This window comes from Chinchilla lanigera, unplaced genomic scaffold (assembly GCF_000276665.1).
Source record: "Chinchilla lanigera isolate Chin_1 unplaced genomic scaffold, ChiLan1.0 scaffold00028, whole genome shotgun sequence".
Lineage (NCBI taxonomy): Eukaryota > Metazoa > Chordata > Mammalia > Rodentia > Chinchillidae > Chinchilla > Chinchilla lanigera.
In genome coordinates, this window is record NW_004955429.1 from 21,714,087 (window position 1) to 21,739,349 (window position 25,263).

The window sequence follows — 25,263 nt, forward strand, 5'->3', positions numbered from 1 at the left end:
CACTAACGAGTTCAGGAAAATGGTAACACCCAACGTTTGTAGAGCGAATTCCACATTCTTTCGAATCTCGCTGTTATCCCCATGACGATGTAATTACAGGGCCGCGAGGGACGCCTCCCTGCGCGCTGTGATCCGGGATGCGCCGGCCTTCGCTGATTATTCGTCGGTTAGTGATTCCATTGGGCCTCTCCCTTACAGTCGCCGGAACTAGCAGGAGCTCACCGGTCAGCCCCTCCCTTCCCGGAAACCAGACAGCCAGCTGTGAATGCCTCCGGTTCTGTAACGTGCAGTGAGGTGCGTGTCTCTGCACTGGTTAAGTGCTTAGAACTTAGCCCGGCTCTGAGAACAAAATGAAGCGCACGCTCTGTTCTTGTGGTAAGTAGCTCCGGGAGGTCATCAGACCACACAGCGTCCCACATCGAGTTACATGTAGGAAACGTCAGGCAAGTCTGCATAAGTGCCAGCCTTGGAAGGAACAGCTGCTGCTGCTGCGGCTGCGGGGCTTTGTCCTGCAGGACAGAGACATGATTCTGTCTTTGCCACTGTCTCACCTGCACACCCTTCGCGCCCCAGAGACCCAAGCACAAATCCTGTAAGTGTGTGCCAAATCAGTGCAAAGACGCTTGATCGATGCTGCTTGCATCATTCCTCTCTCTGACCTGACGCGAGCTTTCAAACTCTGATACTGGCATCCAAACATGTTATTGAAATCATTTTCTCAGGCATTTGAGATTAAATTGACCTTTAACAAAGCCGGCTGTCAGTGAAAGGTAAAATTGCGAGTAAATGCTTGGCCAACAAAGTTTTTGGAAAGAGATTGGATATAAATTAAAGCAAAGAACCTTCTAAAAGTTCCCAGATGGAATGTAGGAGGTGGCCAAGATCTTCTCCTGCTTGTGCCCCATGCAGGGTCCGGCATATTCTTCGTCCAGAGCCGTCCTTGTAAGTCTTCAATTCGCCCAGGCACAGTGTGCATGCCTGTCATCCCAGCACTCTGGAACATTGAGACCCAGCCTGGGTAACAGAGCGACTTAGCGAGACCTTGCTTCAAAATAAAAAATAAGGCTTCAGCTCTCCAATAGCAGCCCTGCGCTCCTGCAGAGCACATTCCAGTTGGCTGTCCCTGGGACTCAGCGTCCAGTAATCCTTACTTCCTGTCACATTGCCAACCTCAAACAGAAATCCCCCTGGCCCTCCAGGAAAGCATGGGCTTTTGTGTTGAGTTACACCAGGGGAGTGCACTGTCGATAAGGGATCAAGTCGCTTGACTCTCACGGTAAGCGTGCAGCGGGGCCTGGCAGTCCCAGGCAGGCCGGGCTCTGGTGCTAAGATCGCAGGCACGTGGGGGAGTTTACTCAAGGGACGCAGATGCACGGGTAGATCCCCAGATGGGAGTCACCTCCGCGAGGCCGAGCAGCTTCCCATTTGGTCTGGTAGCCCGTCCTCATCTCTTTGCTGTTATTTTGCAGACATCAAGACCAACCCATTGCAAAGGTGGGGGAGTAAAGTTCAGAAGACGGGCTCCAGCTTGGCTACCTGAGCGTCAGCAAGCACGATCAGCGACACATCTGCCTAGCAAGGGGCTTAGATTCTGTGACCTCTTAGGCTCGAGCTGGAACACCAGTGAGCAGAAGCTGCTTTCAGAGGGGACAGCTCCGTCCTAACTATGCTCCAGTCTGAGGACGATGCACTGTCTGTCGTGCCGGATCCCCTCAGAACCCATTCCGGCCCTCCTTGCTTCTCTGAAACAGCCCTGCCTGGTGCCCCACCTCCGGCTGCAACCCTTGGCCTTGCTAGCGAGCAGCCCCCACCTCCGGCTGCAACCCTTGGCCTTGCTAGCGAGCAGCTCTGCAAGCCGAGCGCACGTCTCAGCCCTGAACTTCCCCTGTAACTCTCGAGACTACTTCCTCAGGCTCCACCACAGGCCTGCGCCGAGCCAGCATCCACACAGCTCCCCACGAGCTGGATTAGCTTTTCCTGAACATTACCAAGACCGTGGCCCTCGACCCAAGTCTTGTTGGACCTCGCCTAGGGTAGTAGCAAGTTGGGCCCGGGCAGGTGAGGATTCCTGAGGCTGCAGTGTCACCCATTTCATGCCAGACCCACCTCTGCCCTCCTCAGGAACTGATTCCCAGAGGAACCCCAGGCTTCCTCCGCAGTGAGATGACTTCTTGCTCACCAGGATTTCTGTGAGTGCACTGTATGAAAAAGACCCTGGGTACTGGACTCAGAGAGGCTTAGCTTCCCTGTCTCTTTACTTTGTGATTTTGAGCATATTGTGCTTCAACTTCCCTCTCTGAAAAGAAAGAAAAAAAAAGAGGCAAGAATGCGTATTACCTGAGTGTGCCATGAGGACACAAGACGCTGGGGCTCCAATCTTGTGCCACCCCAAAGGCTCATATGCTAACGGCATGGCCCCCAGGTCTTGGCACCGTCAGCAAATAGCAGAACCTTGAGGATGTGGGGCCTAGTGGAAGGCAGTTAGGTCACTGGGGGCATGGCCTTGCAGGAGAGGAGTCCTCCTCCTCCTTCTTCCTCTTTCCCTCTCTCTCTTTCCTACCAAGGGACCACGGGCTAAATCCTCTGAAACTGTGGGCCAAAATAAATGTCTCCTTACAGGCTGATTATCTCTGGGATTGTCAGTGGCTAACGAGGCATGGCGGGTTTGAAGCAGAATGTGCAGGAGTGGTGAATCTTACTTAGTAAAAGTCAGACTTCCATTTGATGGGAGTTCAGTGTATGTCATTTAAACCTGCCTCATACAAAGGCAAGGTAGCTATAAATTCACCAAACAGTAAAAATACAGATCACACATGCACCCAAAGGCAATACAAGTAGACACAACAAGACACAAGACACAATCCACTGACCTGAAAGCAAGGGGTCACGGTTATTTTCTACTGCAGTGCACCAGAGGTTACAACAATGACTTTACACAGCAGCAGTCAGACAGGACAACATGCCAAGCTGCTGGGTATTTTTGGTCTTTCCGTGCAATATTTTCCCCTTAAACATTTATCCCAGCCCTATGATGCATTCCCAGCCCCAGTGGAGAATCACACTCACTGCAATTAAGATAACTGGTTTATTCAGTTGACTGACCAATCACATGTGAAAAAAGTGTTGAGTTTCATTTACAGAATGTAAAAACATACTTTAAGTAGAAATATTTACATACTTTACAATGTTTAAATATATATATATATATGGAAGGAAGGCGCATGAGAGCATTTGATATAAAACATACACAGTATGTTATCTTAATATGCAAATGCTTTGAGGAAAATAGTTTTAAGAGTTACAAAAGTAGCATCACCAAGAATTTACAGGTTTCCATCTTAAAGGTCACATTTCTCATCCTTTGGGATGTACAGAAATTATGTGGTTTACACAGTTTTATTCACATTCAAAACATACTGTTTTAAATGTTTTAGGCATAGCGTGTACAGTACGAAGTGTTTCCTTAGGAACATAACAAAAACTGTCACTAGTGGCCTGCTGTCAGGTGGCTCCTAATGAATCAGCCATTTTTAAGACACTAGTCAAGCTTACCGCTACAATATTCAAGTTGTTCTATTCACCCAAAATGTAATGAATTCAATTTATACTAGATCTACCAACGAACGCTCAAAGAGTTATCACAGAATATACACTAATATATACAAAACAACTATTCCGAGTTAATGAAGAGCTTATAAATAAGGACCAAGAACAGTAATTTCAGACTCATATATTTGTGATTTTGTGAGTTTTAAGATTTCAAAGTGCGCAGCGAATGACAGCAGTCAGCAGGGTGCCGAGTCCTGTCAACTGGGAAAAGAGAACCTTGAGACCTGGCGGATACCAGAACAGCTTCACACATCACACACAGAGGGGCCACCGGCAGTCACAGCCATATTTCGTCGGAGCGCTCCCTGTCCAGATAGAGCACATGCTTCACTCTCCAGAGCCACGGTGTAGAGGCCGCAGAGCCAGCTAGATCCAGCAGGTCAACACTCCTCGCTTAGAGTAGGCGGCGGAACCCCTCAGCCATATTCCAGGGTTGGGGGGCCCCGAACAAGATTGAAATAGCCGGCGAGGGCACCCAGGTCAATGTAGAGAGAGCGCTGTCTCCTGAGCACCTCAGATTCCTCAGTGCTTCCTGTGCATGAAGAGTCTGTAAAAGGAAACATGGGACAAATAAAACAAACGAAAGGGACCCTGTCAAGTAAGACGGCCTTGCTCCTGTGGTGTGCAAGCTCTGCTTTCACTACAGATCGACCCTTGAACACACCACGGGCGAGTCTCTGGGACGCGATACGGACCACAGAGCTCAAAAGGGAATCGGTGAAGACAAGAAATTAGGTAGCGATCCTGGCATATATTCCAACAGCCCAGGGGGTTTTCTTAAATACAGAAATATCAGGCAAGAAGCAGAAAAATGCGAACAGGCATTCCAGGCTTGACCTCAGGGTCTGGGTTAAGAATGGCACAGATGAATAGAAACTTGCATATTCAGTGCTCGTGGAATGCATGCGGGCTTTCAGCACGGGGATGATTCCTCACTGGAGAAGAGATTTCAACCAGAGGAATGTACACACGCAAACTGACATCACACTCCACATTTTACACATACTGAGCAGTGCCACGAGGCTTCCCACCAATGCCTGGGGACCTCGCCATCACTGCCGTCAACACAACCCCCTTCGTCACCACCAACACAGCTGCCGTGCTTGACTTGTTTTTAGAGCCGAAGAATATTCTCTATTGCATAAAAATGAGTCAGAGGCAATTTCTAATGACTGAACTATGACCTGTACTTGCTCTGAAGACCTGCCATAATGTTGTGGTAAAATACAGGGGCTTTTTTGCTTGTGTTTGTGGAGAAAGGCTGTCGCTATGCTGCCTAGACCGGCCTAGAACTCCTGAGCTCAGGTCAGTCTGCCTCAGCCTCCTGGTGCTGGGGCTGCAGGTGCGCACCATCACTCCCAGCTGCTGCTTCCCTTCGGCCTCCGTGCCTCTGTGACCACCCCAAGGGTACGGGAGAGGTGAGGGGTGCCACCCGCAGCGGGCATCTTACCAGCGATGTTCTCCGGAAGCTCCAGCTCCTTCCTGCTCAGCAGCCTCTTCCGCTCAAACAGGGCCGAGTCCAGGCTCTGGCAGCGCGGCTGGTCCTCCCTGGGGGGGTTCAGGGCCTCGTGTTTGAGCAGGTCTGCGGCTCGTGGGCGGTGCTTTGGGTTCCGCTCCAGGGCAGCTTCTATCAGGTCTCTCATCCCGGGGCTGCAGTCCCCAGCAATGTCTTCCAGCGGAGGCGCCTGCTTGTGGATCTGCCGACAAAGCAGCTCCTTTAGCACCACAGAGGGACCAGCCCCTCAGCGGGAAGAGTGCCCCAGACCTAAAGAGGGCATCCCACCACCGGGCCACAGCACGTGCAGGGTATAGGGTCAGCAGCTTCCCCTTCGGTTCCTAGGGACAAGGAGCTACACCGACCTTTTGGTTTAATACTGCAAAAATTAGCTGCTAGGTCTGAAATCACGGTGATAGCTTTTGCCCGCAGGTGGCCCTCGTTCACTGTAGTAACAAAATGTGTTCTGACGCCAGTGAAATGGCAGCTGCACATCACACTACAAGCCAGGCTGGCCTGGGGAAAGGTGGTGTCTTTTTTTTAAAGTGTTCAAAGAACACATGCAACTTCCGTGGCCGTCCGGCCTGCAGCACTCTGATGCCAGGAAGTGGTACTTTATTGTCCGTACAGCACAACGGCACAGCATATGACGTGTGCGCAGCGCGCACTTTGGTGAGCCCCCGAACACAGGCCTGCTCCCTCTGTGAGCACGGTGCTTCCTTCCACGCGGGAAGAAGCTGCAGTTTCTCTCAGGGGCCACGTGGGTGTCACAGGAGGCAGAGCAGCCCCTCCCCTCCGGCAGGCCCCACTTACTATGTACAGGTAGGAGGGGTAGGCTGAGCGGGGGTAGCGCTTCACCCAGGGCGGGGTGCCCGTCTGCATGTGGATGAGCGTGGCCCCCAGGCTGTAGATGTCTGCTTTGGTGGAGTGGCCCCGGCACAGGATCACCTCTGGGCTCATGTAAATCTGAGAAAGAAGCAGGAAACAGCTGCCCCAGTCCTCTCATTCGTCTGCGTTTCTATTTCCACAATCAGCCTGGGAACTTGGTTCCTTCGCCTTTACTGTATTTATTGTACACTCCCGCCCTTAGAAAAAACATGTCATTGGTGTGCTCCCTTAAACCAAGGAGAGCGGTGAAGACTGGGTCGCAGGCAGCTTGGACAGAAGTGTCCCTGCGTCCCACCAAGAACGCATCTTCCTACAGGCTGAGCAGTGACTGAACTGCGCGAAGGGCTGGAACGAAGAACTGGCCCTCAGCTCCCACTGATCGGCTCTGCAGTCCCCGGCTGGGTGTGGCTCACCTCCTTAAAACAGCAGTTCCTTTCATATTTAAGGGACACTGCAGATACACCTCATCCTCCCCGCCCCCCATCCCCCGTCTGTCATTTAACTGCCAAACCTCTAGTTGTCTACAGTGATAAAAGGTGGCACAATCTGCCGGGCATTGACATGAATTGCTCAGAAGGGAAGAATTTTAAAAATAAAGTGCAATGCTGTAGAAGAGATCCAAATACATCACTTCTACAAACTACCCTTTTATGTCAACCTAGAGAGAGCCCAGTAACTCAATAGTAAATGCCTGCCGTACTACTTAAGAGCATACAAGCTCTATTTGCTTTCACTGGTTGATGCTGAAGAAGCAGAGGTAGTTTTAGAAGTAGTTTCTCTAAATTCTTATTTATAAACTTAAAAAGTAAAGAGACAGGAAGAACTAATACTAGTGACCAATAACCTGTATGGTGGGGACAGATGTACAGTAATTAACATCCTAATTATCCATACAAGTTCAGCACCCCTAATCTGAAAATCCAGAATGCTCCAAAATCTGAAGTCTTTTTGGGCCCTGACCAGATATCCCAGTGGAAAATTCCACACCTGACCTCACGTGACAGGTCACAAGTGCAAACACAGGTGCACAGGGCATGGTGACACACCTGTCACTCCAGCTACCTAGGAGGCTTCGGCAGGAAGCTCACTAGAGGCCTGGAGTCTGAGGGCAGCCTGAGCAATGTAATGAGACTCTGTCTCAGCAAACAAACAAACAAAACAAAACAAGCATATTTTTAAAATACTGTGTAGAATTACTTCAAGCTAAGTGTACAATGTGCACATAAAATATACATTTCATATTCAGATTTGAGTTCTCTCCCGAAAGATATCTCATTATGTATATGCAAATGTTGCAATATCAGAAAAAAACGCGGAAGTCTGAAATACGTAAGGTATCAAGCAGTTAAGACAAGAGATACTCAATCTGTACTCAGCTTTAAAATTTTGTTATGCTGTTATTTGAATACGGGGAAAAGGGTCAGTGTTCCCAGAATACACTTCTGAGTAAGTAAGTAAAGAACCAGCTTACAGAAACTGGGGAAACTGCCCCGTTTCCCCATCCTAAGCCTGCTCAACTCCTTCCTACAACCCACTTCCGGGCTGGCTTCCTTTCACTGTCACTGTCAGCAAACAGGCTACGCTGAGCTCCTCACTCACAAACTTTCCCTGCAGCCAAGCAGAGTAAGTAGATCCTGAAGGACTCTCTCAATAAATATAATCACGAAGTTAACAAACAGAAGTATGACACCATACCCAACAGTCCATGGCAATGCGCTGCACACTTGAAACTTTGGGTAAGAGGGCAGATCTCGTGCTAAGGGTTCTTAACACAATCGTATAAAGTTAAGGGAGGAAAAGAAGAACACAGTGGGTATTACATCCATAGCGGACGCTTGCGCCCCATGTAAGGAGTGAGAGTTGTACACTGTTGGCAGAAGCAGCCGTAGCTACGCACAGGCGGCTCGGCAGACTACGCACCTGCACCCTGGGCTGCGTTGAGGGACAGCAGAGGACGGGGCCCCTGCTGCACGTCCTGCACCCGCTGGCGTGGGCGCTAGAGCCAGGGAACTTGATCAGACCCAGGTGCTTTTTAGAAAGAGAGAAAGAGTGCCCTGTGTGTCTGTGCATGTGCATGTGAATGTGATTATTAAATATTAACTTACGCAAGCTAGGACCAGGCTCAGAAGTAACAACTTTTTTAAAAAAGGATCACAGTATCCAAGTGATTCTAATTTATGACATTTACTATTTCCTCTTCGGGCCATGTAACTAAAACAAAAATAATATGCCAAAGTGCAAGGTTATGGTATGACACACTAAACGCGAGTGCTGAGGAGAGGGGGCAGAGCCAGGCAACACAGGTGCCCAGCGTTTGCGTCCCTGTGCTCTCCACTGGGTGGATCAGCAATCGCCGCCGACTGCGGAAGAGCCATGTGCTCTGGTCCTAACAGGAGGCAGACCTGCATGGCTGACTCTGCGTAAACACATCTTACGCGCTCTTTCAGTGTGAAGAGTAAAGGCAGGCTCGTCCTAAGACCTCATCAGTGACTTCACTTCATCATCAGACTCCTCGTCATTAACCCCTAATTCGTGAACACTGCACAGACAGTGAATGCAGGTTGATTGAAAGGCTGCTTGTAACCACCAGAGCCAGTTCTGCACTTCACACAAGATGAGCTGCACTAACTGAAAGAACTTAATCTAAGTAAATACTACTCAGGAGTGAAACGTGTCATTACTTCTCATCCAAGCACCCTGCTAGAGAATCCCAGAAAAGCCGTATCTTTCTCCAGCACTGCAAAATGTGCAATCCAACCACACTGCCAGGAGACCAAAGGTATTTTCCATCTCTAATACCATGAAGCTGCGCCTCAACCTGGCTCCAGGAAATGGTGGGATGTCACATATCTCCGCCCTTGCCCCCTGCCGAGATGGTTCAAACATTTTCCAAAGCAAACATGTCGTAAGTGTTAAGTCTTATTAGATGTTATGCTTTGGCAAAGAATTCTTCAGATCTGGGAACTAAACATTCTTTTTTAAAAAAAAAGTTGGCAGTTTTCTCTGAATATTATTTTGCTCCAAGATGATGATCAAGAATCCCTTCTCCCTGGCCAGGTGTAGCGGTGCACGCCTGCAATGCTAGCACTTGATAAGCTGAGTTAGGAACACCACGAGTTCGAGGCCAGCCTCGGCCACATAGTGAGTTCAAGGCCAGCCCGAACTATATAGTGAGACCCTGTCTCAGGAAAACAAAATAATACAAAACAAAACAAAACGCTCTGAAGTTAAGCTGCAGGAATATCAGCAAAACAAGGATGCATCCTGCTACCCAGCCAGCTTTTGCACTGCAAGGGTTACAAAAAGGCCTATGGAATCTTGCTTCGAAAGGAAACCTCACAGTCGAGTTCTGTGCAGCACCTCCGCTAGCTACACTGTGGGCTGCCACTGGGCTGAACACCAAGACTGACCTGGTAACCTCCAGGCAAACACAGCCAGGGACACTCTCCCCACTTCTGATGGCACTTCCAAGGGAGAGAAGGTGGGGTGCACAGTGTCTCAGGACAGTGGGAGGGGCCGGGTTACCTTCCCAGCTACAGCCTCTCCTTGCCCACTATGACCTACTGTGACCTCAACGGCTGATCCCTGAACAACTCAGGTAAATTTAAGAGATCTTTCCAGGGAAGAGAGGAATGGGAAAGGCTGATCATCAGGCGCTAAGCTGCAGTTAGATTAGCGTAAGAATCCTGGTGTGCTGTGGAGATGGTGACCACGGACAGTGACGGGTGCCCTCTATCCCAAACAGCCAGAAGATTTCAAATGTTTTCCCCACCAAGAAGTGATACCTGCTGGAGGAGGTATGTTCAACATGGTTACCTAGTGTGTTCGTGTATTGAAGCAATGTGTTAGTTACACTGAAAAGTTACACAACCCTTAGACTTTAGGTCTAGACCTGGAAAGAACAGAGATTAAGTCTGGGGTCTGTCAGCTGCTGAATAACCTCAGACCCTTCATTGTAATCTCTTCAAGTTTATTTCCTTATTGTAAAATGGGGATAATATCATCTGCCACAGTGCTCGTTATTTGCCAATAACAGAGCTGCTGTGGCGAGTAAACAATAGAACTCACTTAAGGTGCCACATTTACGATTCTAAAGCTAACTGTAATTCTGTAATTGTTTTTACAGCTGCATTGTGGACACAGATCAGATATGCCTCACAGGAAATGTGTGGGGACCAGAGGTATTACAGATTTAGAAGCGTTTCAGATTTTGGAATATTTTTGGATTTTACAATGCCAGCCGAGTAACGCTAATCTGGATTTTCATAATAGGGATGCTCAACTGTTCATCTATTTCGGAATTAGATTGTTTCTATATATCTAGCAAATATAGATACATGTACATGGACAGATACATATGATATATACTGTATTACAAATACTGTATTATGCATTATAAATAACAGGACAAAAAGATATAGAAATTAAAATGCTAAACTTAGTATCTGGCACACAGCAAGTGCTCGTTAAATTTGTTCTAGTGATAACGGTGATTTAATGCAATGGTTTTCATCTCTTTCTGTGATTCTTTCCTACAGTAATTCTCAAAATTTTTTTTTAACTCTTAATAAGGTACTAGTAACTTTCACATGTGTACAATTACCTCTGTTCCTCGGAGGTCCTTAGGAAAATAGGTATCTTCAGTCATTTGAACACTCAGGCCGAAATCCACCAAAACAGCTTTTGTGGACATGAAGACAATGTTGCTGGCTGTAATGACAGAGAAATTCTTAGTATAAAATTCTTTATAGGACTGCACGTAAGATGAAAATATTACCTAAAGCAAGGAATCCCCGATCAGAGCAGAGTGCAGTGCTTTCCCTAATGAGGTATCACACTCGAAAGAGGATGAGTTTGATGAGAATGTGGTGAAGGTCTCTTCTAATCTGTCCGGAGCCCAGCTGATATACAGACATAAATGATTGTGGCCCTTACTAATTCCTATGAGCTTGATTTATAAATTCTCAGATACAAGCATACCATTGTCGAGCCATTTTCCTAAAACACAAAGTAAAACTGCCAGTTTTTCCCAGTAAAAGTTGTGCTTTTGTCCAAGGGAGCAACAGGTACAAAAGACTTACAGTGGGTCTAATGCTGCTATTTCATTACCCTGTCTTAATTCTAGAAAACAGTCTAATAGATTGTGGTCAAATTGGTTTTCAAAATTAAAAAGCCACTTGCTCCTTAAAAATACATAGTTGGGGGCTGAGGATTTAGCTCAGCGGCTCAGCAGCACAGTGCCTGCCTGGCAAGCACAAGGCTGTGAGTTCGATTCCCAGTACCGGAAAAAACGCAAAAAAAAAAAAAAAAAAGAAAGAAAAAATACATAGTTGTATGTTATGTGTTAAATAAATCATTTTCTTCTTACTTTTATTTGTTTGTTCTGGGGGGTGGGTGTTGGGGCTTGAACCCAGGGCCTCATGCATACTAAGCGTGTGCTCTACCACTAAGCTCTATCTCCCGGCCTAAGTTTCTGTTTTAAATTCCTTGTTGGTAAGGGCACAATTGGTTTAGCTAATAGAAATGTGACTATAATATTAGCAGCAGCTTTTTGAGTAATCATCCTAGTGGCCTGATCCTGTCTCAGGAGCGCAAGGAAGAAATGAACGGTGCTCTCAGGGACTCTTTCTACCACCGAAGCTTTCCAGTTGTAAGGGGAGAACCCACCGGCCTCCCATCCACTGAGCCTCTTCAAGCCGAAGAGGCCCACACCCCAAGCTACTCACGTTTAATATCATGGTGGATCACTTTCTTGGAGTGTAGAAAGTCAAGTCCCTTCAGAACATGTTTTGTCACCCAAATAATTTCAAATTCTCTCATGGGTCCACAGCTCTCCAGTTTCTCCAGGACAGACCCTCCCTCTCCCGCTTCCATAAAGAGGTGGACAGTGTCTCCCCACAGGACAGCACCGTAGAGCTCAGCGATGTTCTCATGCCGGAAGCACGCTTGTATTTCTACATCTGATGGCTTAAACTGATCTACAGGGATCTAGAACAGAAAAATACAAGCAAGACTGTAAACAACTTCCGGGTAACTGAAAAACACAGAATACATGTCAAGCCACAAACCAAAAGGCCAATAAATACCACCCAGGACACCTTGGCCTGCATGAAATAGTACTGCTACGTTAAAATAACGTCTACCTCAGATCTGCCTCTATCTCAGCTCTCAGTGTCAAACTCTAAATATAAACATAAAAAATAGGAAAGTACTATTTTAATTAAGAATACAGAAATCCAACCAAGGTTTCAAAGTTGCAAGTACATCAGAAGATAATTTCACACTCCTAATGCATGTAATTTCTATGGCACCTAGATGTCAGCTGTGTTCCTGTATTTCACCCTGAGAGATGATGTGAAATCTTTGGCCCCACAGTTCACCCTCTAGCAGTATATTTAAAACAAGCACTGTCCATAAACCCACCCTGTAGAAAACTATTTCTAAGACAGAAGTACCTCTTTCAGTGCAGAAGTGTAGATTTGGAAGTGTCTCCAAAATATAGTGGTGGGTTAAAAAAAAAGCAAGATGCAAAGGTTCACCTTTTACATGCCCATTTAAATTTTAAACTGTACACACATCTATGCATAGAAAATTTCATAGAAGATACATAAGAATCCATTCACAGTAGCTGCCTCAAGGAAGGGATCTTCTTAATAAACTTACATCCTTTTGAGCTTGTTTCTGGGTTTTGATCATCTATATATTTTTCTTTTTAAAACATCATTTTAAATATTAATGTAAGTATTCAATGAAAACAAACTCATGAAGCCTTTTCTATTTTTTGGAATAAATTGATAAGACATTGCTTAATAAATTTAATTTTAATTTCAATAAAATACCTCCAGATTTTTTATGATTTAAACATGCACTTTCTCAAATGTGGGCTTTAAGAGTGAAGAGAACTTCCAGAATGGGAAGAAAATTTTCACCAGCTGCTCCTTGCTTGTCTAGAGAACTGATATCTAGCATATATAAGGAATACAGGAGGCTGGGGATTTAGCTCAGTGGCACAGCGCCTGCCTGGCAAGCACAAGGTCGTGAGTTCGATTCCCGGTACCGAAAAAAAAACAAACAAATAAACAAAACAAAACAAATATATATATATAAGGAATACAAAAAATGAGATCCCACTCAAATTAAAAGACCCAAACAAATGAATAGGCATTTCTCAGAAGCAGTACAAATAGCCAATAAATACATACAAAAATGTTCAACACCTCTGGCCACTAAAGAAATGCAAATCAGAACAGCAGTGAGATTCCACCTTACTCCACAAAGAATCCTTATCCTTAAGCAGTCAAATAATAACAAACTCTGGTGAGGCTGGGGGGTAAAAAGGAACCCTTATTGCTGGGAATGTAAACTAGTACAACCACTGTGGAAATCCATATGGAGATCCCTCAAAAAACTAAAACTGAAAATTTTATTTGAGTCAGCTACTTCCCTCCTAGGTATCTTCCTGAAAGAGTTAAAAAATATATCCTATTACAGTGGTATGTGCACACCCATATTTACAGTAGCACAATTCAAGTAGCTAGATTTTGGCAATGGCCTATATGTCTATCAAAAGATGAATGGATACGGAAAATGTAGTATTTATGTCCAATGGAATACTAATCTGCCATAAAAAGGACAGGTGTGAGTCATTTGTAGGAAAATGTGCACACCATGAGATCATAATGTTAAGTGAAATTAATCAGACATATAAGCTTTAATATCACATGACTTCTCTTACATGAGAAACCCTACATACAAGATAAAAGGTAGGTAACGGGAAATAGGGAGATAGACATTTTGCAAAAGGGAAGGAGACCAAGAGATGGAGGGACAGAGGAGCAAGGGCAGAAGGTGGTGATGCGAAAAGAATGAAGATGATTTACATGTGTGTACCAACCCCCATGAGGAATGGAACCATGTACTGCAGACTTGTACTAACAAAAAATAATTTTTTTAAAAAATTTTAAGCTTTAAGTGACTTATTATAAACCTTTTTTTGTCTTCTAGTAATAGATACTCTAAATAGTATAAATAATAGCTACTCCAGGAAATTTTCTTTCCCTTCCTTCCTTCCTTCTAATGCTGGGATAGAACCCAAAGCCATGAGCAAGTTCTGTGCCACTGTGCTAGACTCCTAGCCCAGCTCTAGTGCGTCTTTATGAAGGAACACACGACAACAAGAGACTGAAACATAATATACAGCAATTATTTTTTATTAAATCCAAAGTGAGCACTTGGGTCAGGGTGAAGCTGTGGTCATGTACCCTCCAGCACGCATGAGGCCCTGGGTTCCGTCCTCAGCACCATGATAAAGGAGAGTCTTACGTTATCACACTTCAAACAAGCGAATTAAAGCAAAACAGACACACATAAAAGAAGAGAAATGCTAAGTGCCGAACTCAATGAATTATCAACCAAACATACAAAGGTAATCTTCACATAAAGAAAAACGCAGAACCCTGCCAGCACCCAAGAAGTCCCCTGAGGTCCCTCCCAGCCGTTCCTTCCCAAGGGTACCCCACTGTCTAGACACCTGGCAGCACGGATTTGCTTTGCCTGTGTTGTCCTTTGCATAAATGGAGTCTCATCAGTATGTCTTACTTTGTGTCTGGCTGTTGGGCTCAACATAATGGTTATGAGATGCAGCCAGTGATTTTAGTTCTACATTGATTCTCTGTGTTGGGCAGTGCCCCAGATGTAAATATGCCCCCTTCAGCGCTTGAGAAGTTTCCAGTTTGGGACTTGTCTGAATAAACAATGCCGAGATGGACACACTAGGACATGGTTTCAGCTTCCAGCGACCACCTGGACAGGGTCGTGGTGGGTTTAACTACAGGAACGGAATCTGCTGGGTTTAACTGCAAGTCAAAGGATGGGTGTGTGCTCGGCCTCGGAGATTCTGCCACATGGTTTTCGAAAGTAGAAACACCTTAGCAGTGACGGTTTAATAGGAAGAACCAGGGTCTTCAAGTAACTGGAATATGTGGATTCAGCCCTTTAAATAGGCAGCCTGGAGAAGCCTTCCACCTTCCACCTGTGCCTGCAGCCTCCCGTGGACAGGTCGGAGGGGCTGTGCGTAGGTTTGCGCTTACACCGCCTGCGTCTCTTCTCAGGCAAGGAATGTTACGTTAGCCTGACTACTGCTGAAGACCTTCTTAAAATCTTTTAGGCACCTAGACAGGCCCCTACTTTGGGGCTGCACGGCCCCAGGTAGCAAGCAAACCCAGAAAAACAAATGCTTCCAGGAGGGCAGAACATCCTTAGATAAGATCTAGTCTAAGGGTAGGATCCCTGGGTCAATGCAAACAAACAGAGGCAGGAATGTCAAGCACACTGCCTAACTGCACATACCAGTTTGCACGCCATTCTTTTCTTAGTCTTCATGTCTTGTGCTAAGTACACTTTTCCAAAGGCCCCACGAGGGATGAAACCAGAGCCAATGTTCCTGTACGTCAGCTTCCAAGGGATGAGGAGAACATCGGAGTCTATCTGGTAGCGGCCATTCTGGGGAGTGATTACCTAAAAGAAAATAAAAATGCAGCGGGTAAAAATGTCGGCAGTGCTGTCCTTTTCTAAAGCGCCCCCAGTCGAAGCTGGGCGGTTAGAAGCACTCTGCACACAGCACTCTGAGTGAGCGGCGCTGTGTGGAACCCTAACACTGTAAGGAGGCTATACTTAGAACGTGAGCAGGCCAGGCAAAGCTCCTGAGAGACACGGCTGCCTGGTCAGACCCGATCGTATTTCCACTTGCACTGCCAAACAGAATGCCACACATTTTTATCTAAAAGATAATGAGAAGTAGGAAAATAGAGCTTTTTTTAAACCGGAAGGGAAGCAAGAGAGGGAGGGAGGGAAGGAGGGGAAGATGTAAAAAAGGAATCGATACATGCTACGTACACGCACCAGCTCCCTGCAAGGATCACAATCCCTATATACCCGAGACAAGGGCTACTACAAAATAAAAGCTGAAAAAAGAACTAAGTAATTTATCTAAGGAACAAGACGCTTGTGAGCCACAGGCTGAAAATAAAGACTGCAACTGTGCCTACTCACTGACTCGCTTCTACTAAAATGTGCTAACCTGTTCGTCTACATAGCTATTACTCATCCGTGATGCACAGAGGGAGCTGGGAAATTAGCTGAGGATTACGGACAACCGCGGAAAACAAGGTGCGATGCCAGAGCAATGAGCTGGCGATGCCACATAAATAAAGCCAGGGCAGAATTACTTCTCACGGACTCACTCATTTCGTATTTACTGCGTGTCTAGTATGTGCCCAGCATGCGGTTTAGGGCTCAGGAGGCAGCCTGGAGCAGAGACAGATGACCCGTCCTCCGAGCTCCCGAGGAAGCAGACACTTAGGACCAGAATTTGCAAAACGAGTTGATGCAAAGAAAAAACCGATCAACACAATACATAAAAACAACACTAGTCAACTCCCAGGGGAAAAAAAAAAAAAAATCAGTAAAATAAACACAACTAGTCAACTCAGAAATCAACAGGTGTGTTTCCCAACAGACTGTGGCTTATGGGGACATGAGCGTTGCTCAAAGCTCTTCAAATGGGGGGTTTAAGACCTCTATCTTACTGTGTAGAAAGTACATCAATATCTAAAGAGGAAAGAATATAAGTGGAAAATAACAAAATTAATATGGCAGTCTATGGAAAACAGGACCTGGAAAAGACGCCAAAAAAATGTCTGAAGTGTTCTTTAAGGGATAAACAGTCTGAAGAACCAGTTTTCCCTAAATGTAATTAGTGACAGCCAGCTTCAGATAACCAACTCAGAATCATGAAGCTACCAAAGGACATGAAGCTACTTCAAGTACAGAGGAAGCCTAAGGGGAAGGTGGAAAACCCCAGCTCTACCCCTTAGGAAAGCAAGGGCACCTGACTGGGCAGCAGATGCCCAGGGCTCCTGCTCAGGGCGGCTGGGGCATGGGCCCGGAACCCAGAAGGCTCACTAAAATACCCCCACTGGTGTTGCTATTTTCAGCGCCACATCCCACAAATAATGTGCTCACTACCAGTCACCAGCGAGGATGCCTAGAGATGCAGTCATTAAGCTTACAAATGAGCTATTTACTGAGAGCCTCTGCTATGCGGAACGGCATGCAGGCCCCAGAGGGAACGCGAGTGAGACCACGGTCTGGTCTTGTTGGAAACGCGGCAGCGACGTCACTTCTGGTCACAGGAGGCCCTCGGTGCCGCTCACTGAGGTCTGGCAAATGCAGATTAAACCAGGGGAGGACCCCCAGCTGCTGGGTATTAACAGAGCCGCTATCAGGCCCTCCACAGAACCGCTTCCAGGCTTAACTCCCTTCTTGAATTTCACTGCTGTCCAAACTAAATTGTTGGGTTTCCCCCTCTCCTTCTGTCCAAGAGGAACACAGCTTTAACAGCTGCCATACACTGAGCGCTAAGTCCACACCAGCACTGTGCTCAGCACTTCAGTACACGGCCTCACCAAGACCCACAGGGCCCTGGGAGATCCGGGCTATTTTTACCTCCACTTAGCAGAGGAGGAATCCGGCTTGAAGGGCTAGGTTACTTACTAGGCAGCGCCAGGGACAGGATTCAAACCCTGGTCTGCCCAACTCCAAAGCCAGTGTTTGTCTGAGAGCCTTGTGTGTTCCAGAGGCTGTAATTACAGCTGAGCTTTGAGACAAACGCAGGTATTAAAAGCCTCCATTCACACGTCACCAAGCGTGCCTTAGCGTTCTCCTCTGCCAGCCCCTTCAGCCCTAATTCACCTTCTCCCGAGTCCCGAGGACCTGCTCCGCATGTGCGAGTCCTCTGGGGCAGCTCTGACAACAGGCCCTGAACCTGCTTTGCGATATCGAAGTCCTGACCAGCTGCAGCCCTGCGAAGGTCCTGGCTCTTCCCCCGGCCGAGACAAAACCTATGAGGATTTGAGGCTGTCTTTCTTTCTTCCTTCTTCCTAAAGCCCCCACCAAACCGTCTCAGGGAACTGTGCGCTGTTTATTCCCGCCAGCTCTTGGACTTGCCAAAATCATCCTCAAACGCAGGTATCATAAGCACGCTGCCTATCCCTCACCTAGATCTCTGTTATCTGTACGAATAATACGGGGCCCAGGAGCAACACTCAGAAAATTCTTAGATATTTTAGTAAGAACAGATTTCGTAAGTGACCAACCAGTGTGATATGACTGCTTTGAAGCAGATGTGATCTTGGGCTACGCTGGCAGAGGGAAGATTATTCTAGAACAAAGGCAAAATCAGCCCTGTCCCATTGGCTGTCCCATTTTACTGACACACATGGGTGACTGACACACAACAGTCACCCATGTTTAGGTCCTGGGCTGGGCTGGGTTTTAGTTCTGAGAAAGAACTTTTCTTATAGTCAGAACTGGATAAACAGGAGGCAGAATGGCCCACAGGGGGTGAGCCCCAAGTAACAGATTTTCAAGCACAGAGGAGAAAGCTCTTACCGCTGCTGGAGGATGAATGGTGCACTGAGAACTGCCCCCAAGTGTCCCCCTGGGGTTTTTCAGCCTGAGAAGCCCTGACTCCAGGTCTAACCCAAGGCACAGCATGCAGCATCTCACACCCAGTGAGTGCTTTGGGGTCCTCATCCCCGTGCAGACTCACCAAGAGTTGTGTGGAACACATTTTGAATTATTCCAGGTTATAAATCAGCCTATCTTAGAAATAATTTGTAGTGCTCAGACAGAAAGCAATTCCTAAATTAGTCCTATAAAGTTCCTTGCCTGGATTTCAGTGGATCTGTAACAAGCATTCTTTTCAGGAATGCAGCATGTGCACACACACAGAAAGAGTACCACTCAACACACCTGTGCTCCGAGATATCGCTGTAATTTTGCCTGTCCACCCAGTCTAATTAACTCTGTGGTGCTATGACTCTTGGCTGAATGAGCACAACAGATCTGGGTGCCTCTGGGCCTTTACACATGCTGTTCCCTTCATCTGCAACATGCCCTACTTCATCTGACCAACTCCAACACAACGCTCAAGACTGGCGTAGGCACCCATTTTTCTTGGGAACCCAGGCTGACATTCTCCTCTGCCACACCCATGACTGTGTGAAGTGTCCTGCCACACCGTTCCCAGGCTAGCAGAATGCTGCTGCTTTGGGCAGTGGTACAGTGTAGTACAACTGCTTGTTCACTTGTCCCTCGTCTGCGCTGGGCAGCAAGCTGCCCAAGGCACGCCCGAGCCGAAGCTCTATCTGCAACAGCACTGTCGCACTACAGATATCCCACCTAGCAAATGAGTAGGTGACACGTGGAAACTTTCCGTCCTGGGGTAAGTACACTTGATAGGTGGACTCTACCTTGGAACCAAGCTGTGCGGTAGATGATCTTCTAATGCAGAGAGATAAACGCAGCAAGCAAAACCCAGACGCAGAAAGTGTTGCTAGGGCAGTAGGTGGAGGACAAGATGAGGAAGGCCTGGACCACAGGAGGGGCCCCCAGAGAGCACCCAGCTATACAGGATGAAAGGAGGCAGAACGCCAGCCTTGCCTCCGTTGCCATGGTGAGCCACGGGGGATCACAGGTCCAGCGCTAGGCCGCTGCCCAGGAAGCGGAGCTGTGAGAGGTACTGCCAGGCACAAGCATCAGGTTTAATTTCAGCACCGGCAAAGTCAACCACGCTCCCCACAGCCCTGACCCCTGGCTTGGAGAGGCCAGACCTCCAGTCCTTTGGATGCTCAGATTCACCTTCTGATTTCACTCTGGGTTTCTCTGTTTCAGTTTTCTTGCTTGTATTTTATATTCTTGGTCATTTTAAAGATAAAAGAAACACTTTAAAGTTTTCAAGATCCCTGCCCTTTCGATCTGTCCTATCACTACATTTCCCTTTAGCAAGCATCTGCTCCTCTGCACAGCACAGACTGCTTGGCAGGAAATGCCAAGACTTCACTCTTACCCTTTGCTGATAGATTTGCACTTCCTTGCAATGGCTCGTTTCTTTCTCTGTACTAGCTTTCCTGGCCCTCCTCCCAAAGACTGCCACACTACGCTGGGTCTTTGCGTTTCTTGTAACTTTCCCTGTGCGCTGGCCTGCCTCTCACCAGTGTGTCACAGGGTGGCCCCAAGTACCTAAGTACAGATTTACAAGCGAGAATAATGCGTCCGAATGCTTTTGTTTAACAAACACGTAACAAGTGAGAGAAATACATGAAATTATGTTTATCATTATACATGTATATACACACATATACCTAATTACATAATTCAAAAATCATATATACACAATTATATATGTAATTTTGAACCACAGTACTACAGCTACACGTTACTTACGAAAATCAGGTATTGCGCCTAGTTCCTATTTATTAAAGGAAGTACTATTCTGCAGGCAGAGTACTCAGCTGACTGTTAGGCGCATGCAAGCCAAAGGAAGTCACACAACAATGCAAAATGTAATCGCGCTTCAGGATGAGTTGAACAAAATTCTAACAAAACAACTTCCTGCATAGCTGACCCAAATTACAATATTGTTTTTCATTAAGTGAAGGTGGCATGCAAAACAACAAAACAATTAAGTACTTTATTCAGACTCTGCTCCCTGGGCACAGACGTCCTCCAGCGCTGGCCATTTACATGCACCAAAGGGAAGAGTCACTTTCATCAAGAAGCATGTTCTGCAGGTTACCACCTACTCCTCTGCAAACTGTTCTTTTTAAAAAAAATTAGATCACCTTTTAGCCAGCACCCACACTCACCTCTGACACACTGACAAAAGGGCAGGGACATCTAAACATGTACTGTGGCAACAAAGCACTGTCACAATATTTTGGATTATCTGCATGCTTGGGATGACTAAGCTAATGCCTTATTTGTCACTCAGGTTTGCCAATTAAAAACAGCACATCAGAGGATAGCTACCCACAAGCCATAGCTTTGGAAGAACTGAATTCAGCCATTGTTACTATTCAACCACTTCAAGATGTGCTAAGAGACAAGAGAAAAAGCCAGCCTTCAAAGGTGTTAACGAAGTGTTCATTCCCCTCTCAGCTGAAGTATTCTCAGTAAACCTTTCTTTTCTATGCTCCTAATGATTGAACTCTTTAATGAATTGGTAAATGAAAACATATTCTCAAAGGTGAGGGTGTAGCTTGGTAGTAGAGCACTTGTCTAGTACACGCTAGGCAAAAAAAAAAAAAAAAAATACACTCTTAACTGTCTGTTTGCAGAACTGCTCCTGAATTGTGGTTAAGACTGTTTAAATGGAACTTTTCTTGAAGGCTTTTTTTCCTTCGCGTTTTTATCAGAGGTGACTCCTGTGCATAACTACCTTTTTAAACATCGTCTCTGGCAGCCAGTATACATCAAATTCACAGGCCCCTCTGCAGGAAAGGAAGGCACATTAAAAAAGCTAAACACACAGCACTCAATGGGTCACAGAAAACATACCATATTTAATAAAATTCCAGATTCCTGGGGTCCGCGTCTGTAGAAATGCTTGGCAGTGTTGGAGATATGGTTTGCAAAAGCCAGCAAATCCTCCACAGTTCCGTATCTGACCGAGGACAGCCAAGGCACCTCCTGGCCACTCAGCAGCAGAGACTCCGAGGGCTCCTGGTTTTCATTGCTGTCCTGACACACGGTCATCAGACCGGGCTCGTAGACCGCTGGCTCTTCACTTGTGTAAAGATTTTCCATGATGTCTATTACATCCGACACGTTTAAATGTGTAATTAATAAATCAATGTCTTCCTTGTGGTCACTCCCAGTGCTCATGTACTCCATTCCTGTGGTGCTTTCTGGAGTCTACAGAAGGAAACACAGATACTCCGCTCACGGTACTGCGCCGAGGAGGGACTAGGGACAGGGTTCCCTGCGCCTTTGCTGATAAGGCCAGCGTCCCGTCCACAGAGTGTGCGAGCCCGAGAGTGGACAGACGCCGCCAAGCTGAAAGAGACCTTAGGTAATCCTCAGTGCTGCTGGCTGTGCAGGGGAACCCGAGAACGAGGCAGCTTGCCGGTTACTCACTGTGGCGTCTGCTCTAGCTGCTAAAAACAAACTTTCACCGCACAGTAACACAAACAAAGCACAGCTCAGGAATCTCTGAAGACCTCAGGACCCTGCTCTTGCCAGCTTCCAACCTGACACGGCCCAGGTGTTCCCCAGAGCCGCAACTCTCTCCGCAAGAATCACAGGCTTTCAGACCCGGGGTGACTTCAAAGGCAAGGAGCTGCCTGACTAAACTCAGGAGCTAACCTGGCAAATAAACTTCAGATGCTGAGGGCGGAAGTGCATCAAACAGATTTTAATCTAAGGAAAAGCGACGATGCTAGAGTCTCAGGAATGATTCTGTGCGGACGAGCTGAGCAGCTTACTCGGAGGCGGGCAGAGGCCTGGCGGGCAGTGAGGAGGGTGAGAAAGGACAGGACTTTTTGACCTGGGATTCAGCCGTCTCCTCTGAGACCAGAGCTCTTTAACAGTGCAAAGCAAACATCCCAAGGATCTCCGAAAGTTATTTTAATATCCAGATTAATGACTCTCTAGAAACGGCTGTAGCAGACACAGACCAGAAAAGTCAAATCCACCACCAGCAAGTCAGGCGTGAAGATCAACAGACTACGACGTTTAGCCAAACTGGCGTTTTGGTTCCACACAATCGGGCGCGGCACCTGTGGAGCTGTAAATGAGAAAAAGGTGGAACAAAGGGGGAAAGGAGACACTGCCCCTTTGGATCTCAGAACAACCCCACTGCACCACAAAGGAGAAAAGATGACCGGATCTAAGACAACTGCAAAGCTTATCTGTCTACGTAAACCATGAGATCCTGAAAGCCCCTCTGAAAGATCATCTAGGATCTTAAAAGTCCAAGCTGGCCTGGGAGCTAGTTGAATTAGCATGCTCTAGGTCCTAGGTTTGATCCCCAGCAGTGCCAAAAGAAAAAGCTGAAAAATTACCACACAAAACAAAGCCACACGCTTTGATGGAGATGATCAGAGCTTCACGAAAGCTCCAGGAAGTGCTCCACAGCCGTGCCACCTGCACAGAGAAGAATTACGCTGTTTACTGTCACCCTCAATTTACATGAGGGTCATTCTCCACTGTACACACTGAGTCTGGAGGGGCCGGGGATACAGCTCAGCGGCACAGCGCCTTCCCTGGCAAGTGTGAGGTCCTGAGTTTGATTCTCAGTACCAAAAAAAAAAAGAACTATCATCCCAAACAGAACCTGGACAGCAGTCTCGCATCCGTCCTGCAGTCTAATACTCTTCCAGGCTCAGCCTGTTTAGGGTCAAACCTGACCAGCCTCCCTTTAACTGTCTGCATGATGCTGGAGGAACACCTTAACAGCTCCACACCTCAACGGCCCCCAGTCACAAAATGAAACCTACTGCCTGGCTGAATGGCTCAAGAGGGTTAAGCGGTTCAGAAGACTGAGTGTATGTGTGCTAGGTGGCTGGCCAGCAAGCAGCGGTGTCCTTTGTAGCCACTTTGTGTGCAGGAAAGGAAGAGGTACGGAGTCACCCAGCTCTGCAGACGGTTGTACTAAGCTCCCTTCTCTTACCTGCAAAGGGAGGTGGCTACCTATTCCTCAGCTTCTTCACATTAAGCTTTTAAAGACGGTGTCTAAACTCAGAAACACAGGAGGCAAAAAAGGCAAGACCTGGGAGATGCTCTGACGGCTGTTATCTACCACACCTAAATCTACAGACTGTCTCCACACACTCCTGCACCTCTGTGGGGGCTGTGACTCAACTTCTGACATTTGTGGCATTAGGAAGGGAACTTCTTGGGTTAATGGAAGAACATCTGACTTCGGTTTCACGGAGCCTTTACTTGCAGTTTCTACTTGTAGCATTTACTAGAAAAACAGAAGTTAAAAAAAAAGTCTAATTTAGGAGCCTCAGTGGCTACAAAGATGGAAGGCTCCTGGACTGACTTATCAAATGATTAAGTGGGAAGCAAACAAACTTCCACAGCTAAGAGGACTCAGAAAGAGAGAGAAGGAAAAAAAGTCTATAGAGTTCAGATTCACTTAATGAATCTAGACAGGAAAGACAGGACTGGCTTCTTAAATCCTGTAGAAAGCCTCAAGTACTCATACAGGAAACCTAAAAACGGCCGGAGCTATATAGCTCAGAGGCACAGCGCCTTCCTCAGCAAGCACAAGGTCCTGAGTTCGACTCCCGGTCTCCCAAAAAAGAATCTAGGACGCTGGCGTTGAAGCTACTACAGATGTGGCAGTGGGTTGTCTGTATCACTGAAAGCCCTAAAAGGTTCACCGCCACTGACCCACAAGGTTACACACACAAAGAGCGGGGAAGAAAAGGACTTGGGAGGTGGAATGCTCAACAGTGAGTTTTTCTAGTGTTTGCCTAATCCCTTAGCAACAAGGCTCCTGTCACACAAACCTGCGCTCCCAGCAACCCATGACCAGCCAGCCTGCTAAGCGCTCCATCAGAAGGTCTCAGCAGCACTTTCCCACCTTGTAATTAAGCAGATAATCAGCTAAGGTTTCTGAGTTAGGTATGATCAATACCCACCTAGAAAAAGTGTTGACGGTGAAAGCATTCTAATTTAGCAACAAAGGCTTTTAGTGTGACAGTGCCCGACAAAGTCTGCAATAAAATATCTCATAAAAGTCCTACTTCCTACTGCATAGAGAAGTGTGCCACTTTTAGACACGGAAAGATGTGACAATACAGTCAGAGCCACACATCGAACACGGACACAACTAAAACCTGTCTTGGCCGACAAGCGTGCAGGACAACCGCCAAGAATTCTGGCAGAAGCTTAGGCTTACCAAGGACGACTGGGCCTGGTGCTACTTCCCATTTAGAAGATTTATGGCCAAAATACTACACTGACCCGCAGGGGAGGTTTCCTACTTTTTTGTTCTCGAAAAGCCCCAGAAGGATGCATTCCAGCCTTACAGAACCACGTCACTCCGCTGCAGAACTTCCAGATGCCTGCACTGTCCTGTTCTCCACCATGGAAAAAGCCCTTCGGGGGCGTCCGCCAGAACTTACTGCGCACAGCTTCACCACCAGCAGGCCCTGCAACGGACACTACGGCACCCGCGGTCAGAACTCGGGCCGCGACCGCGCGAAGCCACCGCGTGAGCATCTCTACCCACAGCGGGCTTTTGCGCACGTCTTTCCAGCACCGCGCGCTGCCCCAAGCGCTTCCACCCAGTCCGGAAGGCGAGAAGCAGGCGGACTGTAGAAGCACCCATCCTGCGGGCGGCCGCTGCGGCCACCCGGCGCACTTACCCGGGCGCGGCAGGGGGCGTGCGCCGTGGAGCCGGCGTCCCCGCCGGAGGC

At 47.1% G+C, this 25,263-nt stretch overlaps 1 protein-coding gene across 1 annotated transcript; it reads right to left on the bottom strand.

Annotated features, from left to right (window-relative positions):
- Positions 1-3,066: 3,066 nt before the first annotated feature.
- Positions 3,067-25,263, bottom strand: Map3k8 (mitogen-activated protein kinase kinase kinase 8; the record flags this gene model as incomplete). Its single annotated transcript, XM_005387187.2, is given in 8 exon segments — positions 3,067-4,156; positions 5,060-5,306; positions 5,918-6,070; positions 10,596-10,702; positions 11,719-11,980; positions 15,341-15,508; positions 21,392-21,748; positions 25,213-25,263. Coding segments are annotated over 7 exon segments (1,404 nt in total). The 3' UTR covers positions 3,067-4,025.